The sequence below is a fragment of the Asparagus officinalis genome, unplaced genomic scaffold, assembly GCF_001876935.1.
Source record: "Asparagus officinalis unplaced genomic scaffold, Aspof.V1 AsparagusV1_Un314, whole genome shotgun sequence".
Classification (NCBI taxonomy): domain Eukaryota; kingdom Viridiplantae; phylum Streptophyta; class Magnoliopsida; order Asparagales; family Asparagaceae; genus Asparagus; species Asparagus officinalis.
In genome coordinates, this window is record NW_017972579.1 from 141062 (window position 1) to 162066 (window position 21005).

Below are 21005 nucleotides of genomic sequence, written 5' to 3' on the forward strand. Positions count from 1 at the left end.
AAATCCAAAAAACTCAAATCGGAACTAACTGGAGATACTAATCCAAAACAAATGATATATTTGGAGTACTAAATAGCAATTTCAATGATTTGGGCGACTAATCCAAAGCATGAAAGATTTGAGAGACTAATATCGAAATAACCTTTATCTAGTATAAAGAATAATTAGGGTCTGTTCGTTTGCCTAAAAAAAGAGGGAAATCAAAGAAAATGAAACCTATTTCTAAGAAAAATAGGTTTTTGAATTGTTTGGTTGGCTAAAAAAAAAGGAAATCAAAGAAATGAAGATGAGATGAGATGAGTTGTCACATTATTATTGGATGATGTGAGTGATTTTTTAAGAAAACTAGTTTTGATGTTGTTTGGTTGGCAAAAAAAATAAGGAAATGAATTATAAGAAACCTATTTCCTGTAGTTTGTTGTTTTCTTTTGTTTGGTTCATTCTTAAAAATAAGAAATGAAATGAGATGAGATGAGTTGTCATTGTATTATTGGGTGGTGTGACCCACACTTAAGAAAAATGTTTTCACAACTTTTTGGGATGAAAACAAAGAAATGAAATGTTAATGAGATGAGGTGAATTGTTATAATATTTTATTGGATGATATGAGTGATTTGAAATGATGAGAAGAGATGAGTTGAGTGATGTTTGGATGAAAATAATATTTTATTAGATGTGATGGATGAGTTGTTAGATGAAAATAATATTTTATTAGATGTGATGGATGAGTGGTTAGATGAAAATAATATTTTATTAGATGATGTGGAAGAGTTGTTGGATGAAAATAATATTTTATTAGATGTTGTGGGTGAGTTTTAGGGATGGAAATGGAAGAAATAGTACTTTTTGAGATTTTCACCTTTTCCATTTCCATTTCTTGATTTTTAGGAAATAGACCCTAAGGTAATTTCCACCCACCCTTTAGCAAAATCAAACAGATGTCAGTTGTCTATGTTGATGTTCAGATGAAAATGACAATAATCCTCAAGTTAACCTACCACTTAAACTGATTAATAGTTATTACAGAAATCTGGGAAATGCAGCAGTGGTTTCAATGCTCTTTTCAACATTAGTTAAAAGTATAATTCGGTAATGATTTTTTTCAAAATTTTGTTACTTTGTAGACAACAGGGATGCAAAATGGTTATAGACATTCACCGTATCAATATTCAGATATATCAAATGTATTGATGGACTCTCATTTAAATTTAATGCATCTGTTATATTTAAGCATCTTTTCTATCACATTATTTACATATGTCTCAATCTTACATGTTTTGTTCTTATACAAGTTTTATGTTTGTCTATATTTCAGCTTATATGATCCGTATCAATGTTCGATTTTGTTCGATTTTGACAGATAATGGATACGGACTGTGAGTTTTACATAGTGAACCCTAACCATATTCATAATTAGTAAGCTGGATATGTATAAGCTAAGTATCATATCCGATTCATATCTAACCCGTTTGCACCCCTAGTAAACAATCCAAAATTCAATGCTTCATGTCTATAACTATGGGATGGGCATACAGATTCAAATTCCATAGTATACTCCTGGAACTTTCATAAAAGTCACCACCCCCTCCAACCCGTGATGGGATGGGGAAAGGAAAAATCCTGTTGAATCATGTAACCTTAACTAAATTTCAATAAATTGTGAACTTAGTAAACAGGAAAGGGAAGTACAACATAAACGACCACCTTGCAGAAAACAGTAGCTTTCTTGTGATTAACAATAATCTTAAGATTTAAAGGTAATGCAATAATGTTTGCGACGAATGTAGATAAACCTTGGTCTAAGGAACGAGATTTCTTCATATTAACATAGTTAGCCTCATATAAAGCCTATGCACAACTGCACTAGCTGACACTAAATAAAAAAGCTATAAACTTGGTTAAAAATGTTATGCTTGCTTGTAGTATGCACAAAATATGTATTGATTTCTTGCATGTGAACTTAAGTTGATATGATGAGGAAAATGTACCTATACAAAGTATTATCAGTCTGATGCTTAACACTTCACCATGGAACCATTGAGAATCTTGAAAATATTTTAGAATTATACTTAGAGTGCTTCTCAATTTTCAAAGGCACCAAAAATTTATTAAATTGAGTTCTAGGAACTATGATATAAATATTATTAGATAGTAGTAATCTTCAACTCATTGCATTTATTTTCTATGAACAGCATGTTGGATGTTCTTGTAGAAGATATATGTATCAGTTATGAAAGAGAACAGAAGGGTGTAATGTTTACTTTGAAAATATGAAAAAGATAGGATGAATATTCAATGAATACCTGAGCAAAAGCATAAGGCATGCAAGAATACATCCCGGATGATCTTTCTCGATAGAACACGGTCCTCTCCATTGCCACATAAGGCTGCACTATGCTAGAATTCGCAAAGCCTAAGAACATTGCTGATGCATAGACAGCTCCTAGGATGTTGAAGATATCTTGTTCTGAAGTACTGTCATTGAAAAAGAACTATGAGTTTACAAAATTTCATAAAATGAAAGGGATATATTGCTTCAAACTTACATTTTGGAGCCAACTTGCCAAAAGACAAGGCCAAATAGCAGCGCAACCATGAAAGTATTTACAAAACGAACAACATTATGTTCTGGGTTTTTCCAGTATGATTTGAGATGTTTCCATAAGCATGCTACAAATTGATATTGAAGATTCTGCTCATACTTCGATGTGAAATGTAGATCATTGGAATCCTTTCTTTTGCTTAACTCTTCAACCTGTTTCATATTTTCTCTGTGGACATTGATTTACACGTTAGAAGTAGTTGATAGCAGTATTGTAATCTTCAAACATTGATTATCTATCAATCATCCTTACTCGTATACAGAAGAGTTTTGGAAAATGTCTGCATAATCTACAGAAATAGTATATTCCATTGCAGGAGAACTAACATCTAACATCCATGCTGCTGGATTCTGGCCATTTTTCATCTTAGGACATCTTGGGATAGCCTGCATAAGGAAGCATGAGGAAATTTCTATACACACTCGATGAGGCTGAGAAAATACAATTCAACAGTGGATTCTTACTTCAAAGTACTGAATCAAGTTGCAGGATAGAGATCCCAAAGGCCCACTATAAATGAGTTGACCACCTCTTTTCATTAACATTAACTGCAAGGCAGGTATGAAAAATATAAAAAAAGTTATTATAAATGTGAAATCTGGTCTTGCATATATATAGATCCAACATCAAAAACCATGTAGTGAAAGATTTACCCAAAGGAAAGCGAATGAAAACATCAATCTCTTAATTACGTCAAACAAGTACATTAAAGGTTCATTTCTCATGTAACATGCTCTGGCTTGACCATAGAGAAAATAGGCTTCATCCCCTACTCAAATTATTAAATTCATTCCTGCTTACCTCCTAAAACTATTTTCAGTCTCATTTACCCCATGAACCATTTCATCCAATACCTATTACACTTACCATAAGAAAATTAATGGAGATTCCCCCCCTCCCCCCCCCCCTCAAAAAAAAAAAAAGGTCTCAGATTGTGACATGTGTAAAGTGGATTTGGGGTCTCCGTTATTTCCTAATGGCAAGTGGTACGTAAGTATTAAAAAATTTTGGGTTTTGCCTTTAAGCCCAAAGTTTTACCATGATTTATTTAAAAACCCAAGTACTATCATCTGTACCTCTAAACCCAAACAAGTTTGTGTATATCTCTTTAAACCCAATTGGTATAATTCATGATCAAAGTAGGTCGTATGCATACTTTTAGGAGGCAAAAACCCAAAATAACTCCAATCATTCAAAAACTCCCCCCCCCCCCCCTCTTCCCTCTTCTAAAAATACCACCTAAAAAGTTTGGAATTTGCATAAAACACCCTAAAATACAAAATTATAAGAAACACCCTAAAAATTTCAATCCAACAAATAGTACACTAAAAATCTAGGAATTACAAACATAACCCTTGAAAATTTTGCAATTTAAAGGTAACGCCTTGAAAGTTTCAACAATTGCAAAAAGCACCCTTATAATTTACAAAAACACCCTAATAAGATAAAAAATTACAAACATTCACAAAAAACACCTGTTTTTAAATTTTGATCACTTTAGGGTGTTTTAGTAAATTTCAAATTTTGTGGCTCTTTTTGCAATTTTTTATAAATTTCAAGTTGTTTTTTGTAAATTCCAAAAACTTCATGGGACTATTCATAATTCCTAGGTTTTAATTGTAATTTTGGAATTTTTAGGGTGTTTTTTTATAAATTTCTAATTTTAAGGGTTTTGCAGTTCAAACTTTTAGGGTGTTTTCTGCAAATTCCAAAAACTTTTTATAGGGTTGTTTCCTTTAACCACATACTGAAGAATCCCTAAATATATGCAAAGAAAGAGAGAGAGAATGGAGGGAGAGAAAGGTGTAAATTTTTAGGTTTTTTAGGGGGGGGGGCCACATAATTATGTAGTATATTAAGGAGAATGTGTTTAAAGACAAATATATAAAGTTATTTGGGTCTATAGGTATAAATAAAACAACTTGAGTTTAAAAATAAATCAGAGTAAAGCTTTGGGTTTAAAGGCAGAAACCCCTAAAAATCTAAAAGTGATAGTTCATGGGGCAAAGTGAGACTGAAAATAGTTCAAGAGGGTAAACAGGGTCACGAATTAACAGTTTAGGGGGGCAAGCATGTTTCGAAGCCGAGAAATTATCGAACCTTATACATACCTCATCGAAGGCTTCAAATATCTCAATGCTTGGCTGATGGATCGTGCAGACAACAGTGCGGCCAGTGTCCACAGTTTTTCTCACTGCCCTCATTACAATTGCCGCAGACCTAGCATCAAGCCCTGATGTGGGCTCATCCATGAATATAATAGAAGGGCTAGAAACCAACTCTACTGCAATTGTAAGTCTTTTCCGCTGTTCAGCGGACAAACCATTGACTCCAGGAATACCCACTATGGCATTTCTCAATGGCAATAACTCAACCAAACCCATAACTTCTTCGACAAACATCTAAAATTATAAGACAGTTACATGCATTTATATCAGTTTTCCGGTCCTCGCAACATAGGGTTAATTGCGGATAGCACCCCTCTACAATAGCCCAATTGCGGATAGACCCCCTTTACTATATATAGCCCAATTGTGGACCCCTGTAATTCTATCGGTGCGGACGGACCCCCTGAGTCAAAAAATTTAAGAGTCACTCAAGGGTTTTATCTGACTTGGGCAATTAGTATTAGGGGGTCTGTCCACAGACTCCACATCGATAGAAATACAGGTGGTCTATCTGCTATTAGGCGATAGTACAGGGGTCTATCCGCAATTAACCCCATACTATATTGATGAATGATATGCAAGTTACTTGAAAACCTACGTTTCTCTGATGTTCTTCAATGTTGGAAGGGAGGCGCAACCATGCAGAGAACTGTAAGGATTCATAAACAGTGATGAAAGGGGAGTGAACATCGGTTTGCTCACAGTAACCAGAGATCCTTGCAAATGTCTCTTGCCTTTTTGGATACCCATTTATAGTTATAGTTCCTTCAATGCATCCTCCAGTTTTCCTTCCTGATAAAACATCAAGCAATGTGGTTTTTCCTGCCCCAGTGACCCCCATCAATGCAGTTAAAATTCCAGGCTTAAAAGCACCACTCACATCCCGTAACAGCTGAAGCGTCTTCGCATTGAAGTTATGTTTCTTCATTGCCTTAATCACATGGAGACCAACATCAAATCATCATATTTTAGTGCGACTAAATTCTGGGATCTGAGTGTGAGATTCAACAAAATGATTAAGAAAAAAATACGAGTCACACTTACTGCAGGCATGTCGACATAGTAATTGATATGCTTGAATACAAGAGTCAGAGGTTTAAATGGCAGAACTAATTGACACTTGGGAGATGGTTCTCTAGCTGTTAGCTTATCGAGTTGTTCTGTCAATTGAGCGTCCTTATATCGAGGGTCTATGTTTACTTGATGCTTGAATAGAGCTGCAGCAATTCACAACTGATCAAGGAAAGTCCAACAAGGCAATTTAGGTAAAACAAATTTATGGAGGATTCATACGATTAAGATACTCCAATGCAAAAATGCTGAGAACGTTGAAGATCATAGAGTAACCAAGAAGAATTCCAACACAAATCCAATACCAGTGCCACTCGACCATAAGCCCTCTAGATTTGAGTATAACTTTCCCGGCAGTATTGGCATTAATGCCTTCATAATGAATTGGCTGCAGAAATAGAATGACGTTTTTAATAATCAAGTTGTCAAATATGATGCCCTTTTAAACATAAATATAACCATTGAAAAATGAAATAAAACGATCTTGCCTCAAACCACTGTTTGGTCATTGCAGTTTCATATTACCAAACATATCTAGACTAGAATTTTTATTTTCTGACAATTACTTGTATAGCTATACTAGATACTTATATAGGTATATTAGATACAAAAACAATATCGAATTAGATCTTTTGCCTTAACACAGACTACGTACCATGCTCCACCTTTCATCAAGAAATTCATTGAGTGTGACTGCATTCTGTGCGTAGGTCAAGGGAGAGGCCCAATATCCCCAGACAAGCCATGGTTGGATGTTGTCTGATTCAGTATATAAAAAACGAGGAGAAAATTATTATGTGAGCATTTCATCTTTTGGTATTTTTGAATAATTATCCTTATAAGCATCTGACCTTTTGATACAACGAAACCTCCAAGGATATAAATTGCAACCAAAGCTGCAGTTCCTAACGTGTTTGCCATCACTTGTGTTCTCCCAACAGCAGCAATAAAACGAAAAAGGGCCATTGACGTTTGATGCATGGAGAAGAATGCCAGAAACTGCTGCAAAAACCTGCCACAATGAGTATTTTCAAAAAGACATGTTTATTTATTAGTATCTTGTAACGCTTTAGGAACCTGACAAGCGAGAATATAGACATGACGGGATCTTCTACCTAATTACTGAAGGTGCATAGCCAATGGAAAAATATGTTAAGCATGTCCAAATGCCTGTTTCAATTATTGACATGGGAATACTTAGAATGACGATAGATGATAGTAGAGCCCATCCAGGCAAATTTAGCAGCTCCCTTTGTTTGTAAAAGATAGGAAGCCTGTTTATCATCATTTGGAGCTCAGTCATTCCATTGAACTTCACTATTACAACTCCAGCGAAGAGAGATCCCAATAACTTGTTTGCACTTTCCGCAGATACCTGAATCGTTTTCGTTTTTAGGAAAAGTGTCATGACAACTAAAGCCATTGTTGCTATTTGCATTGCCATGAAGATATGCAATGGATAGTTTCTCATGAACAATAGCACTTCTCGTGAAAAGCATGACTTAAAGATATTCCAACTGGATATAGTTTTGCTTCCTTTTGGTTGGGTCACCGTGCCACTTTCGTTCTTATCAGATGGATTCTGGAGTTTATCTTCGAGAAGCCGACCCAAATGAAAAGAGTTAAAAGATTCTACAAATTTTGAAACTGGAATATACTGGTACTCCCTTGGGATACCAGTCCAATATTGTGCCTGATCCATTTTTGAAGTAACCTGTTCAATTTTTCGGTAAATATCAGTACTATTTTCGGAAATAGTAAGTAATATTTTGATATATTTGATGGTAACGTAAAACTGTTTATTGTAAAGGTTGATGTTGTTCACTAAAAACAGATATAGATCATCACGAAGTACTAGGTAACCAGAAGAGGGCAACTGTCTAATGGAGAATTCAAGGGGTTGAACTAATGAGTCAACCTTGCCAAAATAGTATCTAACCTATGAAACTCTTTATAAGTAATCTTAAACCATTAATCTTTCCTCAACAATATCAGATACTCTTTGTCATCATTCAATGTTAAATATTCAAATTAAATCTGGATCAATAATTTTATATTTCCAGCTCTTTATTTAGAACTTGTCATGTGCTCATGCGTATATCTATGTCAGTTGTTCTTGTCCATGCAAAATAGCATGCAGCCTGTGATAGAAAAGAGAAAACTATATTAATGTGCTAGTTTTAACAGAGTTGGAATGTATTAAATGTGTAATAGAAGATTAAAAATATGGTTTACAATTGCCTTGAAACAGAAATATAAAGGCTAGTTTAGCTTCGCAGTTAAAAAATGTCTTAATGTCTGGCTTGGCTAGAAGGGTTAAAGGAGCAGGAGCGATGAAATTTTAGGAGGAAGAAAATGAGAGTTCAAGTCCCCTCAATATTTGAACTAATTACTCCAATGATGTGGAATTATATATACCAAAGCTCAACACTCTACGGTCAGAGAGCCTGTGGATAAATATTGTAATCAATGAAAATTTTACCCTTGAATCCCTATACCTTAACTCCTCATAATTCTTCTCCTCTCATCTTACCAGAGCTCAAAGGTTAGTAAAATTCCTGTGAGAGCAATGCAAGCTTGTATAATGAAATGGTAGAGTTTGGTTAGTGATACTCACATTTCTTGTCTCCAATCACATTCTTGTTTCCCAACCATGTAGCTGAGCATTCTTCTAGTCCTCCCATTACTGGTTTCTTAACCCTTTGCATCCCAGATCTCGGGAATAATGGGAGAAATGAGATTATTAGTCACTTTCTTTCTCTTTCAGATTATGAGATCTAAGGTGGTCGATCCTCAGTGGACACCCTTCACTCCTTGGAGTATTTTTCTTCAATTCATTTCTTTGAGAAAGATAGGAAGTCATCATTGACTCTAATCCATTTCCTCTGTTTTTTTTTTATTTTCAAACAGCTACATGAACTTTGAGTGTTTTTAACAAAACTACTATGAACATTTTGTTTGAGGTTTTAAATGTCGAATGTCGGGTTCATGTCGGACGACTAAAATTTATATCGGATAACGAAAATCGGGGATATATCGGGGGACATGAACTAAATATCGGATTGTCATATCGGGTGGTACGCATATGTATAATATCACGTCCTAAATGTAATCTAAGCATTCCTAAATTCAATATAAACGTACTTTATAAATTCTAAAGGTAGCGCCGGCGATGGGTGGATTCTGACATCACAAAGATGCAGTACCGGCGACGGGACATCACAGGGAGGCAGTGCTAGGGCTCTTCTTCTTCTTCTTTGTCTGCTCAGGGTCCTTCGGATGAGTCACCGATCATCCTCTTTCCTTTATCCCGATGACAGGATACCCTGTCGCCCTCATGTTCGGTTAGGGTTTGGATTTTGGGGTGCAACGGGAGATGGATGACGGGGTCCGAGATGGAGGTGGGAGAATGGCGTCGTTCACGAAAGAAGTGATCGGTTCCCAAGTTCGTTGTAGCCCTAATATTTCTCTTTTCTTTCTATCGGGTTCATAAGAAACCCTTAAACATGAGAACGGGTTAAACGGATTTGGGTTTTTATCACTAAACTCAAACCCGATAACAAAAAACAGATCTAAAAAAAGGGTCATATCGGCCGATTTTTCAAGGCTGAAAAATCGGCCGATATGCCCGATATAGCCCCGATATTTCCGATTTGACCCTGAAAATCGATATATGAGTTGAAAACGGCCATGTCGTGTCGCTCAAGCTATTAAACCGACATGTCGGCCGACATTTAAAACCTTGCTTCAGTAAACTACTATGTCGTAGGACAATTTGGATAAGTTGTCACGTTCTTTGCAAATGACATTTTCTGGAAAATTTGTCATACACACTTTCTGTATGCTTTATATTACTCTTATGAACTTTGTGGGTTAATAGATACAAGTGTTAATTGTGGAGAGACCCCTGTACAGTCGCCCAATTGCAACTAGAACCCTTGTAGTTCTATTGTTGCACCCCGAGTGAAATTTTTCACTCTTTTACTCTCAGGATGCTTTTTTGTCAAGAAATAATTTTCTCTTTATCTAAGGGTTAAAAAGTCAAAAAATTTCACTCAGAGGTCCATCTGCAACAATAGAACTACAGACATCTATCCGCAATTGAGCAATAGTACAGATGGCCTATACGCAATTAACCCTAGATACAAATAAGGGCATTCTAGAACGTTTGTTCTAACACTTTAATTCCATTAGCAACCAGTTTCAATAATTTATGGTATTTTTTCTGCAGTTTTTTTAGTTCATGACGGTTATCTCTAATAAAAGAGTGGCAGTTTTGTGCAAACCTCCCAAAGAGATTGGTGTCTTTTTTTCTTTTCTTTTTTTTTTTTTTGTAAATCAAATTCTTATGAAATATGGAGAATATATTCTTCCAATAAACCGGGGAAGGGTAATAAAAAATATAGACCATAAATTCTCAAATTAAGTGCAAATAGGAGCAGTGTGCAGAGACCCATTCTATATTATCAAGCTTTAGAAGATCAAATGAAAATGACTGTCACATAACTTGGTTCAAAGAACTTTTCAGCTACTCTATGCTTAGTCCTTAAGGGGAGGGTTATATGCAACTTCCCTTCAAATGGAACAAAAAATAATTAAAACTTGATATAAATACCTCTTGAAGGAAGTCTGCTGTGTTCTTCCTCTCCGAACACTTAAAACCCATGTACTCAAAAAATTCAAGGACATTCTCCCGAGGACCTTGATATACAATTTCCCCCTCAGACAGGAGGATAATATCATCAAATAGTTCGAATGTCTCAGGTGGTGGCTGAAGTAAGGAAATAACCATGGCAATATCCATCAAGTGCGCCATTTGACTAAGAAACCTAATAATCTCAAAGGTGGTGGAGCTATCTAAACCATTCGATATATCATCCATGAAGAAACTTCTTGCAAAGCTAACTAGCATTTCTCCTGCGAGGCAGAGATACAACTTAGGTTCCCAAATATTGAAGACATGAATAAAAAAATTCACACTGAAATTTAGAGGGTAATGATGTATTTTATTAGTGTTATGCTAGTAAGGAAAGGCAAACAATACCTTTCAAGAAGATCTTTTTCCTCTGTTGAAGCCAAGTTTATTCCCAAAACTGACATAATTTGTGATAACCTTTCTGACGTATATTTGTTTATAAAGAAAGAGTAAACATAACCAGAACATGATGATTAGGACAGATACATTATAGTTAGCTTTTTGGTCACAATATATATGTTTGCATCAATTTATTTTGTCATTAAAATTCTTTAAATGTTTTAACTACTAAAAAAAGCATGCACATGGGTTTGCACGTGCGCACATGTGAACAAGTAAAATAGAACGTACAATTTGGTACGGAACCTTGAACATTATTTTGAAAAAAAATCCTCCGGATTTAGACCAAAATATGGTTGCATGACTGTAAATCCTCCCATTTTACCTAGATATCAAACATTTAAATAAATATCTTTAGCTGCACTTAAACCAAAAGGACACAAGCGAGACACTACTAATAGTTTTGAATATGATCAATGTTTTCTTTACTCGATTTTTCATACCACATACCATATGTTTATTCATCAATTTTATATACAACATGCAAACCTACACAAATAAATGTGTGTGAGAAGTTGAGTATAGTTGGCACCAAGCACAAAATATGTTCTTGGTGGTGACGTGAATGCTTCTCATACATACATTTAAAGTGTCCATTTAAAAATGATCCTCACTTGTATATCCACTCATTAAATGAGTGGATAAGAAGTGGTCACATCAATATCAAGCACCAAATTTGGTTCTTTGTACCAAGCATACCCATATTCCTCAATATAAGAGAGAGAAATGAGTATCCTCAGTACTAAGAAAAAACTTGGTTCTTGGTGGTGAGCTCACTCATTCTAATCTATTCATTTGAATGGCCCGCATTTGAAAATGATCTCCTCCTTAAAAATGAGTAGATAAGAATGAGTCACCTCATTACCAAGAATCAAATCTGGTCTCTGGTATTAAGGATACCCATATTCATTGGTCTCCCTCCACCCACCCCTCCACTCTGCGTGTGTAAAGGAATCCTAAGGTGCCAATTTTGATTCAATCTAATATGACACCTCAAATTAAACTATCCCAATGCACGATTTGCTCCATTATCATGATCTAAATGTTTCAAAGCATCTACAAAACTAAAATCATGATGTTTCGATACTTCTAACACATTATTTCAATGTTTCTTTGGTTGTATTATTGTAAAACTGTTAATATTACAATCACTTGATACATGAGTAACTATAACCTGATGTCTAATTTTTTGTTTGTATATCATCCAAAATATATAGATCAAAATGAACAAAGTGGATCATGAATCAAGTAAATTGATTGCATATAACTTAGTTTTGAAGGTGTCACTTGATTGAATGTAAGGTGGCACCCTGTGATACCCCGACACGGCCAAATTGGTCCCGTACTCGTGTCGGGTAGGTTTTGGGTATGGATCCGCACCCAAACGGCAGGGACACGATGATTTCACGAGTGAGAGAAAAAAATAAACACAAAATTCTAAATGCAGGAACCCTAGAAACCAAAACCCTAGAATCCAGACCTGAGCTTAGTGGGCTTGGGCATGCGGTGGTTGGGGATGAGAGTCTTCACGTCGTCAGCGGGGTAAAACTTGGGCGGCTTCTCGGAGGGCTTAGCGGGTTCGGGTTCCTTATCGTGTTTGGGGAAAGACCTGCTGTTTTTTGCCTTGATCGCCCACATACCTCGCTTGTGGTGCATTTTCGAGCGTGAGAACTTGTTGATCACTCGAATGAGATCTGGGTTCCTGGATGAAACCCTAGCGGTTTTGCGAGGGGCCATTTGATGGAGGACTGACGAAACCCTAGAGATTAGCGAGGAGAAATGGGAGGAGGCAATGAAGACGGAAACTCTAGCGAGAGGTTGAGGTTTATATAGGGAGGGGTTTGGGTTTGGGTTTTTTTTCATTACTTGACTTTTATTTTTTTGAAATGGTTGGGCGGGCTGTTTAAGCGGCCCGCTTAGGTCCGGGCTGATTTGGCTTTTAATGCTTGTATTTGTTTATATAGGTAATAATACTAGTTCTAAATTTTTAATTAAAGTAAAAAATAGCTTTCTATTTCTTATGCAAGGAATATAGTTTTAACTTTTGGAATATGCTAGTGAGTTGCAAGTTTTTGAGATATAGAACTAACTTTTGAAGGTATATTTACAACTTTAAACAATATACTTGTAATATTTTGAGAGATGCTTGTAATATTTTGGGGTATATTTACAAATGTAATAGGTATTTAATTCAATATTGATCTAAAGTGAATTATTTTATATATATACAGTCGTGTCCCCGTACCCTACTTTTTACAAATTTGTCGTGTCTCTACGCAATGAGATATGCCCTTGGATTGTTGTAAAGTATACACTATTATCATTCTATTTGGCTCCAATGAATTTTTAAAATCAATATGAAAACAATTTATACAATGAACACAATGTATGGAATAACTAAAGAGATCCATCACATAATAAATTAGAATACGAAATATTATTATAAGAATGCTTACCAATTGTAACTCGTTTCTTTTGTCCTCCTGAAATCCCTCTTCTCATCTCATCTCCTATAGTGATACCGGCACACTCTTTTAACCCTAGTAACTGAAAACAATCATTTTTATCAAAATAGATCAAATAATGCGAGTCTACTAAGAAAAGAGTTATGAAGAGATATATTGTTAATTGTGTTTGCAATGTTTCAAATATCTATGATGTGTTTCGCAAACATACTGTTGATTGTATTGATCCTACATGCATCCACAAAGATGCAGTATGCTTAATTCATATATTTAGGTTCATTATCTTACTAAATACTGTCATAAATGTGTCCCTCAGCATATTATGATCCTAACATCTCTACTTTATCATGCAACGACCATTAAATAATCTAATAAATAGATTACTTAACAAAGTAGTAATAATTTTCTAAAACTTATATTAAAATTATATAGTATGTTTGAATAATCCAAATTATGAATCTTCACTAAGCTGCTGGATTTATACCTTCAAGTTCAATCAACATTTCTTATTAGATTTATATGTCCAAATAGATCTTAGAATTTATAATGAACATCAATAGTTCTTATAGAATTTAACCTCAGTATGACCAGCTGCACTCGTACTTCTACATCTTAATAAGCGTCCAAATAATTTCTCTAAACATTTGATTTTACATCAACATTTGCAAAGTTTACCCTAAATTACCCTAAACAATGGGGGTTTTGCACAACTTAAAAAATATTTTTATTGGAGGAAGCTGCTATGAATTTTTTTCACAAATTATCATGCTTGGTGATACTTAGGGTGTCATATTACGTGTTTTGCACATCACATGCTTTGGATAATTTTTGTCCTTATATACTTTATATATTATTCAAGGTTGAAGAAAGTGCTAGGCAGCCTAGGTGTCCGACCCTCATCTAGAGCCTAGAAGTCTAAGCGGGTCCAAGGCATTTTTCTTTTCTATTCTTCAATAACAACCAATCTTATCAAAAGCGCTAGGTAGCACTAGGTGCCAAACTGGGCCCTAGAACCTAGCACTAGGCCTAGGGGATTTCTTTTTCGTTTAAGTAGCGACGGAGGAGGTTTTGCTGAAGGTCAGAGGAGTTGGAGGAGGTGTTCGTAGTTTGTGCAAGAGCCTAGGTGGGAGCTTTATAAAACATTAATATTATCTATAATACCCTCTCTCCTTCACATATTTTTAAGCATAGTGCAGATGTTTTATACAAGGTGTCATGTCCTACGCAACAATAAGCCCTGGTTCTTTTTAACAATTCTGAAAGTTCAAGGTAGTTTTTGCTATAAAAAAAGTTTTTTAATAGTTTCGTGAAAGCCCCCCAAACATTCATGTTAGTTTTTGAAATTTACCGTAAATTGTTTGATTATGGTAGGACTTTAAACTGTAGGATGACAAAAATTTTAAACCACTGAATCTGAAGCTTTCCGTTTATATTAGGATGACAAGACATTCTATTATAATCACACATTCTTATTGGATTGAACTTGTACTCACATAAATTTTAGAAGACTGATTAACTAGATCCAAGGTTAATTTATGGTAAAAATATGGAGAAAAGATAGCGCTAGGACTTTAAACTGCATAGCTCTTGGTGGTTTCTCAAAAGTGAAGCTATTTTTCCTAGTAAAGGACTATATAAATTTATGATAGTGTACACAAACAAGTTCATGGTAGTTTTTTAAACAACTAAAGTTCATAATATTTTCTTGAAGTTTAGCCTCATCAGACTTATGATAAACTAATGACCATAATTTTATCACAGTCACACGATCAAAATTATATAACCTAATTATATGTAATGTGACTACTTCGTTTGAATTTCTTTAATGTAAATATATAAGATCTTACCTTGATAATGTAATCAACGATCAAGTTAACCCTTCCTTCACAAGTAACAGAATTATTTGCCTTATCCAATTTGTTGATATTTGCACCCAACGATCCTGAGATAAATATGACCAGATAAGTATTGAAGCAGATATACTTCAGGATAATCTAAGAATATTAGTGTTTAGGTTGCTTTGTTTCTATTGTACAGGTGTATACATATAAGTAAACACATTTCATTTGATAATGATAGTACCCCTATCCCTATGATAAACTTCATGAGTAGTTAACATTGAAGTATTGATATCTTATATCTATATTATATTTAAACGCTATCCCAAAATATATCTATATTATATTTAAATGCTATCCCAAAAGGTGAATAGTATGATCAAAGGACACCTAAATACACACCAAGCGTGCCACTTCATTTTTTTTGCCAATGTGTCACATCAGTTTGCTCTCAAACATCATATTTATACAGCATCAAGTTACATAGAAGTTTATGTTGTAACACATTATACCTGTCAAATTTTCTTCTATAAAAATGTTAATCCAACACCAAAAGTTTTTTTTTTTTTTTTTTTTTGAAATATAGAAAAACAGTTATGATATATCATGAAAAATCATAGATGATTATTCCTAATAGGATATTTTAATCAAATAAAAATATGAAGCGGACACTTACTGAACTCATTGTTAGTTCCAAACATGTGGCTACAGAAATCCAAAGTTTCGCTAACTGTCATCTCAGCATGATGCAGATCATATTGGCTTATATATACGCACGTGTGTTGTGCAGATGGACCGGGCGGGTTCTTATTGTAGATAACTTTTCCAGTGCACTAATAAACAAGAAAATCATTTACAACGAAAAAGTTACGAACAGGATGAAGCTAGCATAGAAAAAAGTATATAGCATACAGAATTTAGTAAAATACCACTTTAAAAATCATTATGGAGACATGATCAACACAACAATTTGCAATATAGGAATTGATATATGCTACAAAATTAAAACAACTCCTTATAAAGAAAAATTAAAAGCTATTTAGTAAATCCAAGTGTTGTGGAATAAATTATTTGTCTTGTGATTCTTCGAGTTTTGATCCTTTTACTAAATCCAATTGGTTTTCTCCATTTCTACTCCCCTCTCTTCATACATCTTTATTTTGTTTTAGTTCCTTTCATGTCCCTTTGCTTTCAGAATATTCAATAGCAAAGAGCAAATTGATGACGTGAATGATTTCATAATCATATGATATGTGATACGCTTTTCCCTCTTGAAGATAACATTCCAAGATGCTGCCAAAATGCTGGAGTAGATTTTCAAATTGATGAAGATTTTATATTTAGATTGGGCAGGAAACTGTAAGGTTACAGATCACTTATAAAGCAAAATGAAGATTATGACCATATCAATGTTTGTTTTCTCATCAAAATGCAAATTCAAATAAAATAAAATTTTAAAACTTGGTACTCATATTATCTGAATATAAAAAAGATAAAAGTCATATTTATATATTAGACAACTTTAATGACAAAATTCAAAGAGAAAGAGGAGTTATGCCCAAAGTTGTAGTGCCTTTTCTATGTGACTATATTTGAGAGTGTAAGATTTCACCGTACGTGGATCCAGAATATCTAAGTGGTGTCAGCTTATAATTAATGCCTAAAAAATAATAATATCTGTCTCCAATGAGTTTTAATGTTTTGAGAAAATACATAATCCAATAATTAGTGAATTATCATGTACACCAGTAGTAACACTATCAAATACATACAAAATTGCACTGAAACTTCAACTCGTAGGGTATATAAGGAACGCCTTGAAGGGAAGTGATGTCATGTGACACCACTTCCTCTAAGGTGGAACCACCACCACTGGATTCAATGAACTTTTCGATCAAGATGTAACATTATACAACACTAAACATTTTTGTAACATTTGTTCACTTGGATAAATTTGCCACAATATCAGCATGTACCGTCACTATATCTGTATCCATAATTTAAACGGATATCATAGACATCCTTTTGGTTATTCTGAAACTAAACGATGAAAAAAAAAAAACTTACTTCAACAGAAGAACTCAACTTTCCGGACAAGGCTCTCAACAGCGTTGACTTTCCTGATCCCGGTGACCCAAGAAGAAGTGTCATCCTACGATGCTTAATCACATTAGCTTTTTGGACGACAAAAGTAAAATAATATGAAAATAATTAGCTAGAAAAAAAATTAATTCTGAATGAAATATAATTAAAAGGATAAAGTATATCCAAAAATTCTATTCATAGCATGGTGATATGTGTGTGTATGCATATATGTAAGTGGACGTGAGGATCTCCCATATACGTGTGTGTACATATAAAGAGGGGAATCGTCGTGCTGGCTTTACGTCTAGCACCTTCAACTTAAAATATATTGTTACTTTCAGAAAGGGTTTCTTAAATATTAGTCCCTTACACTTTTGACATTTTGAAATCAGCCCCTCGAATCATTGGAATTATTATTGTTATGTCCTCAAATTCTTATAAGTTGTTATAATTTTATCCCTCAAATCAAGAATTTGCGTGCAACATATAAGAACGTGCGTAAGGGCAATTTCAATGATTTGACGGACTAAATTCAAAATTTCAAAGATTTAAGGGACTCATACGAAAAGCCCATATCTCAAAAGAACACCTCCATCTTCCTCCCCAAATCCCACCGTACCCCTCAGTGCATGTTTACAATGACTAGCACAAAAAGAATATTAATACGCCATCGGTACAAGAACTAAATGATGAACAAAATTAGGAATAGAAAAATTAAACCAGTACAGTGAATTAAAGACAACAGTGATCATTACATTTGCTCCATGGGAGTCGTCGAGGATGAGGGCGACCTTGCAGGGCTCAGTAGGGCCGAGGAGGGGGAGGAATAGCAGAGATTTTGACGCCATTACGGTGGTGGGTTCAGAGAGAGGAGGAGGGGAGGAAGATGGAGGGGGTTTTTTCGTGTTGTCTTATCGGAAGGGCTTTATGTAAAGGGCGTATTTTCACTTTGGTGCTCCAAAGTTTACTCTTTTGTCAATTTGATACCCCAAAAGTACGAACACTTGGATACTTCGAAGTTCAATCAATCTCATCTCAGTTTGATACTCTCCTCCACCGGATTTCTTTAGACTTTTCTGCATTAATCTTGTTAGCTTTTTCCTTGATGTTTAATATATAATAAACTTAATATCTTTAACATATTGCAGTAATTACTTCTTATTATAATTATTTAATAGGGTAAATTATATAAACCCTTATGAACTTTTAGCCCCTACAAACTTTCAAAATCACATTAAACCCCTAATTACTTTTCTGTTTCAAAGAAAATCCCCCAATAACTTTCTAAAATTTGCAAATAACCCCTATGAATTAGAATCCAAAAATAGCATAAAAAGGCATTTTAAAAGTTGTTAGAGATTTGATGTAATTTATCTAAAAGATATTGGGGGCTTACAAAATTTATTAGGGGTTTAGTGTGATTTTGAAAGTTCATACGGTCTATTTACTATAAAATGTCGAAAGTTCATGGGGTTTACTACATTTACCTTATTTAATATTATAATTCTCAGTTCAAGTAATATTACTAATATAAGTATACTATTTGATTACTATAAAATATTTATCTAATTTAATTTTTTTAATTATACACTTAAATAATTTAGTACTATAAATATTTTATAATTTTTTATTATATTATCATTAATAATTAATAGAACTATTATAATATTAAATAATTTTTTTGAAAGGTTAGTTTTCAATCATTACTATGTATAGATTATTCAGTAACATGTAATAATCTTTGAGCAAATACTCAAAAAATAACATTAAATTATTTATTCAATTTATGTAATATTATAATACTAAATAAATAGTGGAATTCATAATTTATGTGATATCACTAAAATAATTACACTATTTATGCGGTTAAATAATTATTCTATTTATTTTATTGATCATAGAATTATAGAATAACTCTTAATAGTATTTAATAATATGTTATTCTATTTGTACTATTGTTTTAATTATTTTATTATATTTCCTAAATAATTATTATAATAATTAAATTGGTTATATTAGTAATCGTGTATTATGATTTTATAAATTATTTTATCATATTAGTTTTAAACAATTAATAGTTATAATGTTATTGATAATTATAATTATTTAGGAACTTGAGGAGGTTCATAATTAATAAGAGCTTGTATTTATTTGATGATAGCTTAATTAGACATACTGGTATAGTTAAAGTCTATCAAAATTTGGGAGGGTGAAAAAAGAAAATTTGAAGTTTTAAAGCTTCAATTCTCTTTTTATAGTAGTATTGTAGTATAGATTAGCACATCAGATGTTGTCCTCTCGTCCACTACTACTAAAAGCACTAAGATTGTTTCGATCCTTTCGGGGTAAAACGTGGTCTAAGTATAATATAAATTTATAAAAAAGTTATCAAGATCCAAGTGAAGGTATTAAACTAAAATGAATTGAAATTTTGCGACAACACTGCCGCTGGTAGAAGTACACCTATCATGGCAAAATAGGAGAGGGGAGAAAAATCTCCTTTCGCTCGTAATTGGAAATCCATATTGGATCGACCGCAACAACCGAAAATATCGCAACGGGATTAGTCACAGCCCTAAGTTCACACTTCACCCTTTTTATTGGTATTGGCTTCGATTTTCATTTTCAATCAGGTAATTCTTGCTTAAAAATCAATACTTTTGTAGTTTTATTATTCAAATAGATATATTGATGGTCCTTGCATCTTGAAATGTAAAAGGTTGTTGTATTAAACAGTTATATTGTTTAATTGGGATTAGGGGCTGTTTGGATAGGCTTTTTTGGGTGGTAAAAAAGGAGAAAGCTGTCAAAAATGTCAGCTTTTTGGCAGCTTTCCCCCAAAATCACCTTTTTAAGAGGTGATTTTGGGGGAAAGCTGCCAAAAAGCTGACATTTTTGACAGCTTTCCCCACTTTTACCACCCAAAAAACAGGAACCAAACAGCCCTTAGGGGCTGTTTGGTTGTATGTTTTTACCATGTAAAAGGATGTAAAGTGTAAAAAAGTGGGTCCCAATGTCAGCTTTCATCACTTTCAATTGTTTGTTTGTAGTTGTGAAAATAGTGTAAAGTGATTTCATATGCTGATGTGGCTTGTAAAGTGATTTCATGAAAAAAAGACATGATTTTAGGAGAAAGCTAACATTGAAGTTAGGAAAAAATAATAAAAAATAATTCCAACCAATATGATCATTTGAGTATGGACCACTTTTTACACTTTCCAAACAAACAATTAAAGTTTTATTTTGCAAACCAAACAAGTGTTTTATGATTCCAATGGAATCAAAAACAAACAAAGAAAAGTATAAAAGTGAAATTGATGAGGTGGACAACAACTTTCCAAGTTGTGTCATAAATACACAACTTTACCAACAACAACCAAACAGCCCCTTAGTGTTCTTCAATTGATGGGTCGAATGAAACTTCTTGCAAAGTAGAGAAAGGGTAAGAAATTGCGTTTTAGGTCAAAATAAGTGTGTGATGTACGACTCTGTCTTGTAATTTAGCATTTTTTAGTAATAAAGTTAGAACATATTCAGATTAGGAAATGAATCATGATTGATATTAAATTTGACTGATTAATTTGCTCAATCATACGGAATCTTTTTAAGGTAGTTTATTTTTGATACTTTCTACTTTTAGGAATTCATAAGTTCATAACCTATTAGGAGTATGTTATGTT

General features: G+C 33.8%; 1 protein-coding gene across 6 annotated transcripts in view; it reads right to left on the reverse strand.

The window, feature by feature from the left end:
- Window positions 1-21005, reverse strand: part of LOC109827601 (ABC transporter G family member 45-like) — an 82739-nt gene that overhangs the window by 4107 nt on the left and 57627 nt on the right. Inside the window, exons 1-17 of one of the 6 annotated variants that reach the window (XM_020394611.1) lie at window positions 18081-18211; window positions 17308-17392; window positions 15917-16073; window positions 15250-15344; window positions 13394-13484; window positions 10458-10759; window positions 6958-7556; window positions 6694-6854; window positions 6498-6601; window positions 6065-6230; window positions 5816-5988; window positions 5370-5702; window positions 4715-5005; window positions 3068-3151; window positions 2856-2989; window positions 2547-2771; window positions 2304-2475 (exon numbers count right to left, since the gene is read on the reverse strand). In XM_020394611.1, the coding sequence (XP_020250200.1) occupies window positions 2304-2475; window positions 2547-2771; window positions 2856-2989; window positions 3068-3151; window positions 4715-5005; window positions 5370-5702; window positions 5816-5988; window positions 6065-6230; window positions 6498-6601; window positions 6694-6854; window positions 6958-7556; window positions 10458-10759; window positions 13394-13484; window positions 15250-15344; window positions 15917-16073; window positions 17308-17392; window positions 18081-18091 (3183 nt within the window). In that variant the 5' untranslated portion in view covers window positions 18092-18211. Of the gene's footprint in view, window positions 1-2303; window positions 2476-2546; window positions 2772-2855; window positions 2990-3067; window positions 3152-4714; window positions 5006-5369; window positions 5703-5815; window positions 5989-6064; window positions 6231-6497; window positions 6602-6693; window positions 6855-6957; window positions 7557-10457; window positions 10760-13393; window positions 13485-15249; window positions 15345-15916; window positions 16074-17307; window positions 17393-18080; window positions 18212-21005 lie in introns of those variants that run through there. The other 5 variants (XM_020394610.1, XM_020394615.1, XM_020394614.1 and 2 more) reach the window with 5 other exon arrangements.